The following is an 18124-nucleotide window of genomic DNA, read 5'->3' as shown; positions in this document are numbered from 1 at the left end:
CACCAGGTCATATCCCACTTGCTCCACTTCCCATCCAGCTCCTTGCTTTTAGCCTGGGAAATTAGTGGAGTAAGCCCAAAGCCTTGGGACCCTGCACCTGTGCGGGAGACCTGGAGGAGATTCCTGGCCCCTGGCTTCAGATCAGGTCAGCTCCAGCCATTGTGGCCACTTGGGGAGTGAACCAGCAGATGGAAGATTTTCTCTCCATCTCTGTTTCTCCCTATAAGTCTGCCTTTCAAATAAAAAAAAAAGAATGTTTTTAAGAACCTAAAAACTAAGTTTTTCAAGTGAACAGAGTTCATAAAATATATACTCTAAATATTTTACTATATATCGTATTACATCACATACATATAGTATATACAGCATATATTAGAGTGTATATATATATATGTAGCATAGCAGATGATATATAAGTGTGAATTCTGTAGCATACAGAATATTATAACAACACTTCATGGTGACTATTTTATATATTCAGAAAGTATTTGTGATAGCCTGCTATGAGCCCAGCACTAAGCTAGGCACAAAATGAATGTCCTTTTCAATCACAAAAACAATGAGGTTATTTTGGAGTTCTATAAGAGGCAGTAGCACCCACAGCTGCTGGGGACAGGGGTGACTGCCACAGTGAGCCTGCAGGCATACCGGTGATCTATCCTCACAACCACCCACCAAGACACTGAGCCCCGGGGGAAACTCTGAGTTAAATGTCAATATCCAGACAAGCACAGTCAACACCAAAGTGCCTTAGAAGTAAAGGTGCCGCTGATGCATGAAGTCAGGTTGAAGACAGGTACACACAGGTCTCCGGGCACCTCTGCCAGGGTCCTCCAGCCCCTGGGCAAACGTCTCTCTGGCTGCTCACATCCACAGAGAATCACCCTGCTATTGAAGAGTCTCGGGCTATTTCCCTTCAATGCTGTGGCACCTGCTCCCCTGAACGCATGGGTCACCCCTTATGTATTTATCTTGCCTGTTGGGGTCTTGAGTGGCTTTCTCTCTAGACTGATTTCTATGGAAAGGATCAGAAATGTTCTCTTAACACTGAGACACCCACGAAGAAATGGAACCTGTCCTTTCTGGTTTAAATTGGTCCAGTCGCAGGAACACTTGCTCGTTTTCCACTGGCATTAAAGGGTGAGCTGGCGCGGCCACGGATTGGATGCTAATAATTGAATCCTAGCACTTACAGGAAGGACAGGGCGCTAACGTGAGCTTGATGACAACTGGTCCAGCGGATCATCTTCCTTTTCCCAAAACACACCAACTGGCCTTGCCTTTGATGGCCAGGGTTCTGTACCCCGGGGTGCCAGTCAGGACATGGCATGGACAGAGCAGACAGGGGAGAGGGAAGGGAAATAGTGCCCACGCAGAAAACCAGAACAAAAGGGTACCTGAAATCACCCCTTCACAGGAGAAAATGCTGTTTACACAGAGAACAACAACTGCGTCTTCGCACATCCCACCCGTGACTTAACCAGCGCTGCCCTCCTCCCTGGGCCGACTTGGGCTGCCTCGATGTCATCTTTTCCACCCCTGGTAGTTTACAGACTTTTTTTTTCTATGCTTTGAAGTGGAAGAGAGAGAGAGAGAGAGAGAGAGAAAAAAAAGAGGAAAGAACATCAGCGCGGCTGCCCTAAAAGGAAGGAGGAAGTGAGAGTCCGGTGTGGCGGGCGGGTCTGTGTAACAGCCCCTGGGTCTGTGTGACAGCCTGTGATGCTCCTTCCGGACGCGGACGCTCGAGCTCTGAATTTCCACCTGCCCGCCCCCTGCTTATAACGCCAAGCACGTGAGGTGGGAGCAGCCGGTGGCGCTGCAGCCGCTGAGGAAGAGTGACTCCTGGCTGTTCGCAGCTCCCTGGAGACTGCCAGAAGCTCAGGGCGGTGAGTACCACAAATGACCAGCGGCAGAGAAACCACACGCAGGCCACGGGACTGTGGACCACTGGCAGGGGCACAGGCCGTGGCGCGGGAGGACACTGGCACCGGGCTAACCACACACACGCTGCGCGTGGCGGGCGTGGGAATTCTCTGTCTGCTTGGATCCGGATGAGAAGGGCCAGACAAAGTCCCGCACACAATCCCTGCCGCTGACTGGGCACACGCAGACATTTCAGTTGTTCCAGCCAGCGGGTCTCAGTCTCTCCCAGAGGGACCACAGCAAGTGAAGCACAGAGTCCAGGGCACAGGGAAGTCCGCGTGTTCCGGGCTGCATTTGGGGGAAAACAACCGAGTCCCGGGGAAAGCTTCTCGGGGCGTGCTGGACTGTGGTTGGCATAGCGGGACTACATCCGTGCCGCCTGCAAGCTGCACCCTCACTGCCTTCCGTGGGATTTGTTGCAGGTGGAGCCCAGGTTCCGGGGAAGCAGGATCCAGCTGTGGACCGCCAGCCGGGACTCAGATGAAGCTCACAAGCAGCTTCGACATTGTAGGTGTCCCTGCATTCATTCACTCGTGCACCCACTCATTCATTCATTCAAATTTCAAAAGGCTTGAGACAGATGTCTTAACCTGATTTTATCCCTTTGTTTTTAGCCAAAAACACTAAATGCCAATAACATGGAGACGTTGATCGAATGCCAGTCGGAGGTGAGAAACAATGTGTCAAACTTTCTCTCTGCACTGTTAGGACATGGGAAATTCTTAGTTGAAATCAAATATTATCTGGCTTGTTAATTATTTTAACCTCATAATGGTAGTGGATGAAACTCATTAATTGGAATTTTCTATAACAACCAAAATTTTAACATTGATTCTAAAGGCTGGAAAAAGCAGTATACTATGTAGAATAAATTTTGGGGATGAATAAAAGGTTAACTATTTGACGGGGAAGACGGGGCAGATTTCTTCAGTCTCAGTTTTAACTGAAAGACATATTTTCAGGGCAACATAAAGGAACACCCCCTGTTGGCATCATGTGAGAGCGAAGATGGTGTCTGCCAGCTCATTGGTGAGTTTTTGAAAACACCATCTTCAACTTCAGGATTCACAACTAGGCGCTCTTGGTTTGCAAAACCACAGCGCTCATCTCTACTAGGAACTTGCTTTAGGGAGTGTTCTCTCAAAGACCACAGACCGCTAACCCTTGAGTGGCTGGCCGGCCCGGCCCTCCAGTGCAGTGGGGGCTCCGATGGGCAGCACCCTCTCTGTAGCATCCCCCAGCTCTGTAGGGGGCTTACAAACCTACTGGCCACTTTGGCTCTGACCATCAGAGCATGCAGACCTGGGGGAAAGATGCAGTGCCTCGTCCATTTGCTCATCTCAAATCCCAAGGGACCCACCCACAGCTCCTTGCCACCACCCCCTAATCCTCATAGGCGTAGAACCCTGGGTATGGGGGCAAAGCGTTGTTCACGGTGGAACAACTGATAGGTGTCGCTCCCTCTAGTGGTCGATTGTTGCAAGGGCAGGCTACTTCTCCCATTTTTTTCCCCAGGAAAAGCAGAAACTAAGATCACGGATTCTGTATCAGAAACTATAGTTATTAAGACCCATACATTAAGATGTTGGTCCGTGGCCTTCTGAGGCTCTGCTAATCTTTGGTAACAAACAGCTGGGGAAGGGTGAAAACAGGAAAGGCGGAGCCCTTGGGGAACCTTGTAATTGATGTTTGGAGCCTGTGGCCCTGGTAACGGTGTAGTTGTTTTTTCGGTTGGGTCTTCCCGGTTAAGACTCATAGCCTTTGCTGTCTTGGTTTTTCCTAATGAATCCCCGTTCCCCTCCCCCCACCACACACTGCGGCCACACTGCGTAGCCAACAGGAGCCCTTCTCCTACCCGGACTTGTGGTCAGCGGCGTTGCACTCTGACCTGCTCTTCCTCCTCGTTTCCTGGGCTGTAGGGGTTAAGAAGAGGAAGAAGGTGCTGTCCTGGCCCTTTCTTATCAGAAGGCTCTCTGCATGGACAGACCTCCCCGGGGCTTTGGAGCCAGAACTGAAAGCGTCACTGTCCCAGCGGCCCTTATCGGCCATCTGCAGCAACGATGACACACTGCCCAGACCCATCCAGGTTGGTGCACGGTCCCTCCTCCTGAACCTCCCTTGGGTCCTTGGGTGGATAGGACAAAGTCCTGGGGGGAGCCAAACATGCTGGGGGGAGCCAAGCAGGGCTGCTCCTTCCTGTTGCCTGCCCTTGGCAGCAGAGTTCCCACGTTGCCATGCCAGGGGGAGAACAGCTGGTGGCTTGCAGCCTAGAAATGAGTTGCACTTGGCCAGGAGCTCCCCTGCCCCATCCCAATCCCCTGAGCTTGCAGAGCTAAGAACGCAGGAAATGTGTCGCCTCTGCCACAACAGCCTGCAGACTCGGAAACCCAAACCAAGCCAAGCTTATGGGATGAATGGAACAGGAAGGGAGACCCAAAGCCACTGTGAAATGTGCCAAAGTGGGAGGGGCTGACAGCTGCCGTTCCCATGGCGAAAGCTGACCCACATCCTCTGGCCATCACTAGCTCTGTGCCTAGAACAAGAGAGAGCAGCCTTTTATGGAGAGGACATTTTATGATCAGTCAAGCCAAGGAATCCTCAAGTACATTATTGAAATTCTTCTGCAGCCTGAATGGAGGTTGGCATGTTTGCATAGCAAGACGGCATGGGTCTTCCCACCATCACCTAACTCCCTCCTGTCCCCGTCCCTGTCTCCCATAGGACATCCTGGCTGTTCTCTGCCTTAAAGGTCCCTCTACTGAAGGGGTCTTCAGGAAGGCAGCCAACGAGAAAGCCCGCAAGGAGCTGAAGGAGGAACTTAGCTCTGGGGGCACTGTGGACCTGGAAGGTCTCCCCGTGCACCTGCTGGCTGCGGTCTTAAAGGTGGGTCCTCGGTGTTTGTGCCAAACAGCCTGGCAGGGGTCTCCCTGCGGGCCGCTCTTGGGATTCATGTGGAGCCTTTGCATTGTTTCTGCTCGCACTTCTGCTTCTGTAATCCCAACTGTTTCCCAAAGCCATGCCTTAGGTTCTGAAATGTCAATGCCAATGGCCACGGCCAAGTCCTTACCCAGGAACTGCTGCCCCCTCAGCACGGGCCTGACCTGGGGCTGGCACCCCACACTAACCCATTGAGGAATGAGGACCAGAGAGGTTTTCCAGACTAATCTAAGTGCAGGAAGGAAAGGCTAGGTGTCCTGGCATGCAGCGGAAGCCAGGTCAAAGTGAAGGCCCTGCCCGCAGTGTGACCAGAACAGTCAGCAGCCCCCTCTCATTCCCTCCTCCGCAACAGGACTTCCTCAGAAGCATCCCCAGGAAGCTACTCTCCTGTGACCTCTTTGAAGAGTGGATGGACGCGCTGGAGAAGCAGAATGAGGACAACCGTGTGGAGGCCCTGAAACAGTGAGTCCCTGAAGGGAGCCGGGCCCTGCACTTGCTGCCTCGGGGTTCTTGGCCTCAATGCAGGCTCGCCTGCGCCCAGTGTGGGAACTGGGGTCTCCCTTCACCTGGAAGCGGAGCGGGGCGGGGAGCTGTCACGTGAGACAGTGCTACTCTCACAAAACATCCCTGACAGCCTGTGGAACTCTCTGGAAGGAACTCTTGTGTTGTAAAACACCATAGCCCACTTCCTATTCCCGGCAGCTAACCAAAGTGAAAACCAAAAGACTGCATTCCCAGAGGGACTAAAAATAATGACAGAAATCAATGGAAAGTGTGACCTGTCAGTGACTAGAAAGCCCTAAAGGCTCGGCTTTAAACTCTCAGCACTTCTGCCACATCCTGTGCAAGGTCACTTTTATATTACTGCTATTTCCTCCGCCCCCAGCTAAATGTCTGCTTTTATAGAATGGGCAGCATGAGAGTGTCTACTAAAATGAAAATCCCAAGATTATCACATAAAGTTCCCAGCCAGACATAAAGCTCTTTTATTACAAAAGTCCCTTCTGAGAAATTAAAATGATTCCTCTCCTATATCATTTCAATAATAAAAAAAGACTATGCAGGGCTGATTGATTGTCTCGTCATGTTGCCACTTAAGTGAGCTTGACCCCTGGGAACTGATCCATTCTCCGCTGAGACTTAGACTAGAATAAAAATCAGTCATCTTTGGTGATCACAGTTCGAACACAGGCAAGGGGGCCAGTGCTGCAGCACAGTATACTAAGCCTCTGCCTGCTGCTCTGGCACCAGTTCATGCCTGGCTGCTCCACTTCCAATCTAGCTCCTTCTTATGGCCTGGGAAGGCAGCAGAAGACGGCTCAACTCCTTGAGCCCCTGCACCCACATGGAGACGAAAGGGAAGCTCCTGGCTCCTGGCTTCAGATCAGCTCTGTTCCGGCTTTGTAGCCATTTGGGGAGTGAGCCAGTGCATGCAAGATCTCTCTGTCTCTCTTTCTCTCTCTGTAACTTTGCCTCTCTAATAAATATGAAAAAAAAATCTTAAAAAAGAGGCAACAAGTTTCATGGAATCTGAAATAAACGCTAGGTAGCTAAGTCATTTAGAGGATTATTTTTCATATAACCAAGGTGTCTAGGGTAAGCTGTGCCTCGTCATTTAAGACCTGCTTAAATCCTAAAGAAGGATGGTGTGGGGGTCATAGTTACAAAGATTGGTTTCTTAGCTCCTCCAACCTGTGCCTGGCCAGTCTCACTCCGTGTTAACTCCACTGAAAGCAACCGCAGGAGCTTTCCATGAGCCGGCTTGTGAAGCTGCAGCTTCCCCATTTTAAAGGAAGTCTAGTTTCAACAGAGTCTCAGTGTGCTGTACTGAAGCTGGAGAGGCCAGACACATCCCTGCAAACTAAGATCCCCGCCTGTCCGCAGGGTTGCAGAGAAACTGCCCCGGCCCAACTTCCTGCTGCTCAAGTACCTGCTCTACGTGCTGCGCCTCATCAGCAAGAACGCTGAGGTCAACAAGATGGACTCCAGCAACCTGGCCATCTGCATCGGACCCAACGTGCTGGCACCGGACAACGACCAGCACTTGTCCTTCGAAGCCCAGAAAGACTTGAACAATAAGGTTTGTTCTGCCTCTAAGATGAGCAATTTTCAATTCTGGGCCTCACCTTTCTGCGTTCCTCTGCACTGCCGGGGACTGGTGGAGACAGTCCGCCGTGTGGAGGCTTCGGTTATCATTTTCACACCTCTGTGTCCTTGGCCGCTCTCCCAGACAGGAACTGCTGGCCTGTGTGTCACTGCCTCCCAGGACACAGAAGCCTTCCTGGGCTTGTCCGGGGCATCACTCTCTGCCCATCAGTCCAACTGTCAGTTTAGGAAACTATTTCCTAAAGTGAAACATCAGAGTAAAATATGAAAATAGAGTTGAAGGATGCTTAAATGAAGAAAGCACATCTTGCAACACTGAATAAGATCAAAGTGTGTGTCAGAGTGCAAACGTGTGTCAGACACACCTCCCATCCTCAGCCCAGCACCCCAGAGGGCTGACCCCAGCATGGGCCCGTCCTGTCCACTCCGCCTCACAGCCTCCTCTTTCCTCCCCCAGGTCAAGGCGCTGGTGGAATTCCTCATCGATAATTGCTTCCAAATCTTTGGGGAGAACATTCCGGCTCCTCCCAGCCTCCCTTCGGACGACACTGACGGTTCAGGTACAGGATGTACGGGTGTGGGGAGAGGTGGCGGGCAGGCTGTCGCTCCCGCCAGCAAAGGGAAGGATGTCTGGTATCTGGAGCTTAGGGACCTTCACAAATCACCTGGGGACAGACAAGAGCCCGTAAAAAATCATGAGGCAGGAAGACCTGGCTGGGGCATTTCCAGTGATGCCTGCAGGCGGCGCCAGTCTAGAACTTTCTCCCCTCCCCATGCCAAGTCACAGACGCAGCAAGCTCTATCGCACACTCTTCAGCTACAGGGCTGCGGTGAGAAAATTGAGTTTCCACAGATTGCAAGACAACCATCAGGATTGACAATTTCTAAATCTAAATTTAATACAATTTTAGTGCAATACTATTCTCCCCCTCCCTTCATCCTTCCCTCGCTTTACTTTCTTACCTTTGTTATCATCTAACACCAAAATGGGAAAGAATTTTTTTTCTTTAAAATGGTGTATTTGTCTGCAAAGCAGAAAGACACGAAGATCCCCTATTTGTTAATCCACTCCCCTACACCTGCCTGCACTGGCCAGAGCGGGGCAGGGCGAAGAGGGAGCAGGGTGGGGGCCCACACCAGGTCTCCCAGTGGGTGGCTGGGACTCAAGTCCCCAGGTGTGCAACAGCAGGAAGCTGGGCTCTGTGGAAGAGTTGGGACTCAAGCCGGGCACTGCCGGAAACATGTTTCTAAGATTGACTTCTTTATTTGAAAGTCAAAGTTACAAAGAGAGCAAGGGAGTAACAAACAGGAAAGGAGTAACAGAGAACGTGAACTTCCATCTGCTGGCTCACTGCCCAGGTCCACACTGGCCAGGACTGAGCTGGGTTGGAACCAGGAGCCAGGAGATTCCTGGGGTCTCCCACGTTGGGAGGGGTGAGGTGGGGTCCTAAGCCTTTCCCCAGCTACAATAGCAGGAAGTTGGGTCAGAAGTAGAGCAGCCAGGGATTCGAACCAGTACCCATATGAGATGTTGGCATCTCAGGCAGCTGTTTAACCCACCATACCACAGAGCCAGCCCCCCAAATTCCAGTGCAATGAATCTTTTTCTTGCACAGTGCCAAGCCCTTGTGCAGTTCTGTCAAATCGCCTGGTGCTGTGGTAATTGGCAAGAGTTGGGTGAACAGTAGTAACATGTATGCTGAAGAAATCCATATACAAAGCTCACCTGCTCCTTAACCTTCCCCAGACTTGTCGACCCTGCAGAGTGATTCTGCCTACGACAGCACCAGCACCGATCCGGACACCGACTCCAGTGGTGTGGCCGACTCCCCTGGCAGGCAGCCCCAGGCACCCAGTGACCTGGCTGCTGGCTCGGACAAGTTCAGGCTGGAGCCCATTGCCAGCACAGTGGCCAGGCTGAAGAGCTGCGCCAGCCAGCCGGACAGGAGGCACTCGGAACCCGGCATGTCATCCTCGCGAGAGAGCCTCGAGGGCCGGGTGGCGCTCCAGAAACTAACACGAAGTGAGGAGGGCTTCACCAGGCCGCCCCAGGGGGAGGCGGCAGCAGAGCCGTTTCCGGAAGAGGTCTTCTGCAACCCGGAGCACCGGAGCCGGAGGCCCGGGGACCTGAAGCTCAAGAATTTGACCCAGGGCTTAGCACTGCGGCGGGACCTGGTGTCCAAGGCCTGCTCCAGCAGCTCCCTGGATGGGCCACCCAACAGCCCGCTCCTGGCTTCCCCTTCCAGCCCCCAAAGAGGCTTCTTCACTAGGCATCAGTCCTTCATCTCCAAGGGCTCAGAGAAGGGCAAGCCCAGCCGAGAGCTCAAGAAGCACTCCCTGTCTTTCTCCTTCACCTCGCACAAGCCGGCGTCAGCCAAGCCTGCTGCCGCGGGACCTGGGACAGCTAAAGGCTGTGCTGGAGACCCAGGCAGGAAGGGCCAGAAAAGGGAAAGCCAGCTGGCTGGCCGCATCATCCAGGACACCTTTGGAACTGAGATGCACCACCGGCTGGCCGGGGGGCTCAGTCTGCAAGCCTGTGCCCACTCCTTGGTGGATGAGGTGTTCCCACCAGCCGAGGGTGGTTGTGCCGGGAGCCCACCGTCCTATGAGGAAGCCATGCGATGCCAGGTGGCCGGACTCATGGACTGCACAGGCCAAACCGTGGCAAGCATGAGAGCGAGAATGCTCGGTGGGGACTGCAGAGAGCAACCTCACTGTGCCAGGGACTCGTGGGATGTGTGTGGTGAACAGCCACAGACTGGGCACAGCCTCTCTTCACTGAGTGATGGACCTGCGGGGCTCCAGGCCACCCCACAGCCACCTGAGCTGCTCAGGCTAAGGATGGCAGCCGACTCTCTGCTGGACCGGCAGGACTGTGGGAGCCGACGATGTAGCCAGCCGGTTTTTGAGGTCGACCAATTCCAATATGTTAAAGAGTCCTATATTTAGCAGACAGGCCCTGCCCCTACGACATCGTGTGCGCGTGGCTTCCAGGTGAACTTGGAACTACTGTAGGAACTGCCTGTAGATGTGATTTCAAAAAAGAAAAGTCACGAGTAAGCTCCTTTAGATGGTTGCTTAGACTGCTATCGGAGAGGACAGCGCATGTCCATGCTGGGGTGTGCGTGCCCATGCGTGCACGCATGAGTGTGCAATATAGAACAAATATAGAAGCATGTGTGCTGCAGGCCAGGCGTTGAGTGCATAAAGACCCCCACTTACAGTGGGGGGTTGCGGAGCTGTGTCCCCTGATGGTGTGCCATCCCCCATGCCTTGCCCCCGTCATGCCTGCTTGCACCCGTTCCCACAGCTCAATTTAAAGAAGACTGTTTCAATCGCTAGTAGGTGTGCTCTCCTATGCAGCCTGGTGGAGGTGAATGGGCACTCAACAGCCTACGAGGGATGGTTCTGTTTTTGGCGTTACCAAAGAGATTACCAGTGCCAGGGAAAGAAAAAGCCACAATGAAAACCACCTGAAGGGTGCCTTTCCATCAGCTCGTTCGGCGGGTAGGACGGTGAACGCGCACCAGTTTGGTGGGAACTCTCCCGCAGCGCCCACAGTTGTAGCTCAGCGGTGTCTTATCTGAGAGTATGCGGGTAAATGCTTCTACCAGTACCACAGTTCTTATGTAAAGCCTCAATGTAATCGCACTACTATAAACTTCTTTCCTCATTTGAAAATGAAAATGTTTTTTTCTTTACCATATAATATTTCCTTTTTCCTAAACCAGTAGAATTCTACTAAGAAAAAAAAAAAAGCACATGTCGGTTCACTCAACAATTCACCACTGGATCTGTTTACATCACTACAGACCAGCAGCAAGCCTGTGAATCTTGGGGTTAGAAAGAGACGTTTCTGTTCTCTGGAAGTTTCTAAAATCATTTTTTAAGTGCCTGCTTTCATGGCACTGTGGCAATATGTAATGTGTTAAGCCTCTGCCTGCAACACTGGTGTCCCCAAATGGACATCAGTTCAAATCCCAGACCTTCCACTTTCAACCAAGCTTGTTGCTAATGCGCTTGGGAAAGCAGCAGCAGATGGCCCACTCTCCGGTTCCTGCCACCATGCGAGAGCCCTGCAAGAAGCTGCCGGTTGAGCCTGGCCCAGCCCCAGCCACTGCAGCTGTCTGGGGAGTAACCCCGAGCATAGCTCGCTCACTCCCTCTTCCCTCTCTTTGCCCCTCTCCCTCTTTCTCTTCTACTCCTTTTCTGTAACTGTGCCTTTAAAATAAACAAAATAAATCTTTAAAAAGGGATAGGACCCACTTCATCCTATTGCTTTTTTCAGAAATCATTGAGAGTCTGGAAAAACTTAAAATGCAGGGCCCGGCCCAAGTAGCTTAGCAGCTAATGTACTTGCATTGCATGCACCCAGGATCCCATATGGCTACCAGTTCTGTTCCCGGCAGCCCTGCTTTCCATCTAGCTCCCTGCTTGTAGCCTGGGAAAGCAGTCCATGATGGCCCAAAGCCTTGGGACCCTGACCCACGTGGGAGACCCCGAAGAAGCTCCTGGCTCCTGGCTTTGGATGGGCTCAGCTTCTGCCATTATAACCACTTGGAGAGTCAATCAGCAGACAGAAGATCTGCCTCTCTGTCTCTCCTTCTCTCTGTAGATCTGACTTTCCAATAAATATAAATATTTTTAAAGGGTAACTATGAATCTGTATTTTGCACACAGTAATTTTTTTAAAGATTTATTTCATTTTTTTTTATTGGAAAGGCGGATCTACAGAGAGGAAGATCTTCCTTCCGATGATTCACTCCCCAAGTGAGCACAACGGCCGATGCTATGCCGATCTGAAGCCAGGAGCCTCTTCCGGGTCTCCCACGCGGGTGCAGGGTCCCAAAGCTTTGGGCCATCCTTGACTGCTTTCCCGGGCCACAGGCAGGGAGCCGGATGGGAAGTGGAGCTGCCAGGATTAGAACCGGCACCCATATGGGATCCCCGGCGTGCAAGGCAAGGACCTTTAACCACTGTGCCACTGTGCCAGGCCCAAATATAAATATTTTTAAAACTTTATATGTAAATACAAGTTGATATAACAAATCTAATTTTACCCATCTCTAAATTTATCATGACTTCACATATCTCATTTTTATTACCTACTTAGTAACAAGCATGATGACAAAAGGCATATTACATACTTTACTGCTTGACAAGACATTGATACCATTTGCTAGAGATCGTGGGCTTCAGTTCCACATGCTCTCCCAGCTCCTTCTTTTGAGTCGTATGCCAACGTGCTTGCGGCTAACTCCCACACAGTGAACACAGCTTCTTTTCTAAGGTGACTTAGCGGAACAATATGCACACTTAGTAAAGTTGGACTCCCGCTTGCTCTAGGCAGCAGGCTCACACCTAACAGGAAAAACACATTCTTATGCACTATCACTACATCAACCCCGAGGGTGGGCCCTCTGCCCATGCCCACCCGCCGTTAGCGTAACAAGAGCAATGCCTTCCACTGGACGCTCACAGTAATGGTCACAATTTCACATCTATTGTGTGCCTAGCACTGGGCTGAGTATTTCAGTATCGACAAAAGAAATCCTCTACCATGTTCATATTGACTCCTTGGGGACAATTCTCATGGATAGATCAAGGGAACTACAAATTTGAAGCTCCAAATGTGTCTCCACTTTAACCCTGTCCTGATTCTACACATGACCCTACTGAACTCACAGAAACTGTACCCAAATCTCCTTGTTTTTAAAAAGTGGTGATGGACTGGTACTGTGGCACAGCCAGTTAAGACACGACCTGCAATGCAGCCATTCACATGGGTGCCGGCTCACATCCCAGCTGCTCTGCCTCTGAGCCAGCTCCCTGCAGAAGGGGATGGGAGACCTCGGGGAAGCCCCTGCTCCTGGCTCCAGAACAATAGCTGGGGTGAGACTGGAAGTCTTATGGCGCATGTGAGCCGTGGTTCGCTGATAGCATTCCCATGCTCTTGCGGCCAAGCCAATGCCATTGATGGGAACAATACAGGTAAGGGAAGAGAGACCGCCTGCCATCCCACACGGTGTGGTCCTGTAGATAGGAAACCATTTGCAGGGACTGCCACAGCCCAGACAGGGCACTTAAATGACCCAAATCTGTGGTCCCGCAGCTCTAGAGGTGACAAGGGCTGCGAGGGGAGTGTCCGGGCACAGCCATCTCCCTGGGCGTCAGCATCCCTCTGTATGCACCTGCCCCCTAGAGTCCCCATCTTCCATGACGACCTCAATCTGCCTCTCCATTCCAGAGTACGAGACGGTTAGGGCTTTGACACATGGGGAGGGGGTGCAGTTCACCCCTAAAACACCAAGTTTTGCAACCTACCACTTGGCTGCTTGGTCATACCAGCAACTTCTAATACTGCATCGTGGCCAGAACACGGACAGGGAGTTGAGGCTAGCATTAACATGAAGCTTTAATCGGGGACCCATGAATGCCAGACTTCTGTCTGCCATAGGCTTCCCTCAGGGCCCCCACATGCACAATGACAAAGAGGACAACTTCAGATTTGCCTGATGTTGCAGTCCCAAGGATGTAGTACAAATAGGCTGGACACTAAGGCTGAAGAAGCGACTCGAGGGGCCAGTGCTGTGGCTCAACAGGCTAATCCTCTGCCTTCAAGCACCAGCATCCCATATGGACACCAGTTCATGTCTGGGCTGCTTCACTTCTCATCCAGCTCCCTGCTTGTGGCCTGGGAAAGCAGCCAAGCGTCGCTCAAACCCTTGGGACCCTGCACCCTAATGGGAGACCCAGAAGAAGCTCCTGGCTGCTGGCCTCAGATCAACTCAGCTACAGCCATTGTGGTTCTTTGGGGAGTGAGCTAGAAGAAGGAAGATTTTTCTCTCTATCTCTTCTTTAGTCTGTAATGTGCCTTTCCAATAGGAAATAAATCCTTATTTTTTAAAAGGGGGGACTTAAACCTGAATCTGGGTCTAAGTCCCTGTGAAGTTTCCCCTTCTCCTGAGAGACCCAGCTTACCCTGTGATGACCTGAAATGATACACTGTGCTCCAACCCACACCCAGCCGAGCACAACACAGGATCAAAAGAAATGAAACCTTGAGCTCGAACTATGGACCTCAGGGAGTTCATCAAGGTTGGGTGCTTCTTGCAGGGCTGACACAGCCTGGAGTTCACAGCCAGCTAGCAACACCTGGAACACACCATGACCCCTTGGCAGCGGCTGCGGCTCACAGCCCTAATGAACAGTAAAAACGGCCCCTCGCGGCCCTTGGATGGCCACAGCTGAGGATGTCCAAAGAGCTGTAGGAACGCTGTTACCCTAACACAAAGGCAGAACAATGAGCTGACAGGTAGGTTGGCTGGTCGTGAGCTTAGCGGAACAGGAACCAGTACACGCTCTCCTAGCGGGCAGGGCCAGACAGTGGAAGCCCACATCACACGGAATTCAGAGTGATGTGGAGCTTCTTTTCTAATTGAATTATGTGACCTTAACCCTTTGGCTGCCAGGGGGAAATTCCTGGGGAGTCGAAAGTGTAAACATTTTGCTGGTGATGGAAGTGAATCACTTTTGACCAGGACCTTCAACGTGGGCTGAGGTCTAATGTTGTCCACGCCACAGTACACATGAAATGCCAGCAGGAAAAACCAACTGGAAAAATGCAATCTTCTTTTACAGACTGCTGAGCAGTGGCAGGGGTGATGTTAGTTATTTAAAACAGTTCAAGTTCTAGTTCATATTACATGCAGCAAATTCCCCCAGCCTGGCTCCTTACCATGAGCGCAAACACCAGATGCAACAAGGTATCTTAGGAGGTTTATTCCAGCGGGACAGGAGCAGGATGGGGTGGTGGGAAGGCAAGGGGGAAGGAGGCAGGAGAGGTGGGGGGAAGCCTCAAGGAGAGAGACAGATAGAGCCCACCTGGGGGCCTTTTTGTCACTCAGGTGAGCCTGCAAGGTGTGGAGGGCAGGGATTGGGAGGGATTGAGGGCAGGCCCCAGGGGATTGGGGCCTAGACTGGCACAGGTGATTGCCTAAGAATCATTGGTAAGTGGGCGGAGTTGGGGTAGGGGCTGCAAGATTGGTGGGATTCTCCGGTGAAATGCCACGTTACATCTGATTGGTGGACGGCTGGACTGGCGCCCATTGTGTGAGCTGTGAGAGAGATGAAATGGCGCCGGGTCCAGGATGGTATTCAAATAACTCCTTACAGGTGAGGCCCTGGGAGACCGGGTAAATTTGGTGGAATGCAAAATTTTGCCAGAAGATTTCAGATCCTGAGTCAGTGAGCACTGGGACACGCCTGCTCCCTCAAGCAAAGCACTTTGTCCATCTATAAAACGAAGCTGCCATTCACCCCTTGTGGAATTCATCCATCTGAAACTCCAGACAGCAAGGCCGAAGGAGCAGAGGTATGTGCTCAGTGTTAAAGATGAGACGTCCGCGCTGTGATGCAGGTTAAAATACCACCAGCTGTACACCGAAGGCTAGCCCTATTTCCCCTCACGCGCTCTAGCAAACAAGTAAATAAATCTCTTTTTAAAATCAGCGGTATCAGTGCAGATCTATTTTGGGTCTCTCTATTCTATTCCACTGATGTGTATGTGTTTATACCTATTTGCTTATATGTACACACTAGCTTGATTTTTGCAACTGTATAGTATGTAGTGCACGTCTGCAACTTAGCTCTTTCTTTAAAAAGTTTTTTATTCATTTTATTGCAAAGGCAGATATACAGAGAAGAGGAGAGACAGAGAAGAAGATCTTCCGTCCAATGATTCACTCCTCAAGTGGCCACAACAGCAGGAGCTACACCAACCCAAAGTCAGGAGCCAGGAGCTCTTTCGGATCTCCCACGCAGGTGCAGGGTCCCAAAGCTTTGGGCCATCCTCGACTGCTTTCCCAGGCCACAGGCAGAGAGCTGGATGGGAAGTGGAGCTGCACAGACATGAACTGGCACCCACATGAAATCCCAGTGTACAAGGCAAGGATTTTAGCCACTAGGCTCTCACACCAGGCCCAGTTCTTTCAAATATTCCACAATGACAATATTCTACTTACGGTCACTGCAAATTTTTCATGGGAATTAATACAATTAAAATTTCATAAGTAAATGATATTTTGAAAGGCAGAACAACAGAGACAGACAGAAAAAGATGTTCCATTGTTGATTCACTCCCCAAATGCCTGCCACAGCCCAGGTTGGATCAGGTGGAAGCCCAACATTGAAAAACAAAATACATTCTCCTCCCGGATTTGCTTCTCCTCTACCCCCTTGTTCTCTCTCGGGACCCTCGGGTGGTCATCTTATAATTAGTCCAAAGTCTGTAGTTACTACTTAAAGATATCCATCCCCGTCCGTCTCTTCCTCTCTCTGTCACTCTGTCTTTCAAATGAATAAACAAACATTCAAACAAAGAGAAAAATACTTTAAAGTCTCAAAGAACCAGCAATATGCCGATTAGAAGGTCTCACACTAGGCCACAGGACAGCTACTCTGTCATTGCACAGTTCATCCCATTATTTTTATCTGTTGTTCTGCAGCAAAAAATTACAGAATTTTCGTAATGATCAGAAATGAGAAAAACCATATGTCTGTTTTTATGTCTGCTTTTTTGGCAAATTTGTAGGTCGTCTGACACTGGGATCACATGCAAATTGTTTCTAAGAATATTCCTGTGTAGCAATTTGGATTTAAATACCAGCAAATATCCTCAAAGCCCCCCTGCCATACATGAAATCTAAATCCATCCTTTTCTTGATTTGTAATTATAAAGAAAATTCAATAATCTCTTAAGAGATGGGGATATCTACCTATTCTACAGCATTACAGGAGAGCCAGGCAGCCACTGCATCTGTAACTGAGGCATCCAGCCCCTAGCAAGAGCCTCTCTGAGTTGCTCATCTCACAGCGCTAAGAATTTTCACAGGTGTTCGTTTGCATGCGTGAAATACCTCCCGCTTCCTCAGTTTTCAGACGAGCTCTTTGAACCGGGTTGCAAGTCTAATTTGCCAACATAGATGTCTACCCACACATCCCCATGGCAGACAGTCATTTTTTTCAGAATTTCCAGCCACCCCTTGAGATGGAAGGGTTAGAAAACAGCAGAGCAAAATTGAGACTGCAGTCTACTAGTCCGAGACCGTGTTAGGAAATGTCCAGAGGCAGAATACAGCTGCTTGCGATTGGCCACCCTGCCTTCAGTCATCTTTCCCAGGCAGTTGACACAGCACGTGAGGACTAGAAACCTTACCTTCCACACTCCACTTTCACCATGTCCCCCCAAATGTTCAACCACCCCCTTTCCCCTGGAGGACACTCGCTTGGACTGAAGCCAGCCAGCCAGCTCCCCCGCATCAGGTCTTCCTGCCCTGCTATCACCTGGTTGTATCGCCCACATATAACTCACACCGAGCACACCTGTGCTTCCATCAGTCCTGTTCCCTTCTGGAAATGTCCACAGGCCACACATCCACCCTCCCTGCCCCACGGATCACCTCCGACCCCCACAACCCTCGCCACCACCCTCCCCCACCTTTTGGACTCCATTTAGTATCCTCTGTTTTTTCAAGTTCTCCCCTTTCATAGGTTTTTTTTTAAAATATTTATTTATTTTACTTGCAAATCAGAATTACAGAGAGGCAGAATCAGAGAAAAAGCTTTTCAGCCACTGCTTCACTCCCCCAAAGGCAGCCACAGCAAGAGCTGGGCAGGTCCGGTTCGAAACTGGGAGCCAGGAACTTTCTCCAGTTATCTCATGTGGGTGCAGGGGCCCCATTGGGGCCATTCTCTGCTGCTCTCTCTCAATAGGGAGCAGGATTGTAAGTGGAGCAGCCAGGACATAAACTGGTGCCCTTGTGGGTGTCAGCACCTCAGGCTGAGGACTGTTGTGCTGTGCCACCGTGCCAGCCCTGTCCATTCCCATAGATGTTCAACTTTTTTAAGAGCAAGAAAGGAGGCCTATTCCCCTCTGCATTCTCCAGTACTGAATGAGCACATGCTAAGTGGCCATTATATCTTTGCTGAATCAATGAAAACATAAAGGAATCTGTAGTCTTTAATCCAACCAAGAAAACTGGCAGTAGATCCCTACACACAGCTATTGACTACCCCGAGTTTTCTATAGAGCATCCTCAGCTAGGGTTGCCCCAAACCAGAACCACGCAGCTTCTCTCCGCCACTTCCTCAAGGCTCA

The 18124-nt window shown here is 50.8% G+C and overlaps 1 protein-coding gene across 1 annotated transcript; it reads left to right on the top strand.

Annotated features, from left to right (window-relative positions):
• Positions 1-1741: 1741 nt before the first annotated feature.
• On the top strand, positions 1742-10439 carry LOC121146024 (T cell activation RhoGTPase activating protein). Its single transcript, XM_040965258.1, has 10 exons — positions 1742-1886; positions 2346-2430; positions 2538-2591; positions 2886-2952; positions 3843-4009; positions 4645-4806; positions 5213-5322; positions 6745-6940; positions 7424-7526; positions 8714-10439. Exons 2-10 carry the CDS (start codon positions 2404-2406, stop codon positions 9913-9915), a joined length of 2088 nt encoding a protein of 695 aa, XP_040821192.1. The 5' UTR covers positions 1742-1886; positions 2346-2403; the 3' UTR covers positions 9916-10439.
• Positions 10440-18124: the final 7685 nt, after the last annotated feature.

Source organism: Ochotona curzoniae, unplaced genomic scaffold (assembly GCF_017591425.1).
Source record: "Ochotona curzoniae isolate NIBS_2020 unplaced genomic scaffold, NIBS_Ocur_1.0 scaffold_3890, whole genome shotgun sequence".
Lineage (NCBI taxonomy): Eukaryota > Metazoa > Chordata > Mammalia > Lagomorpha > Ochotonidae > Ochotona > Ochotona curzoniae.
This window is presented reverse-complemented; position numbering and strand designations above follow the sequence as displayed.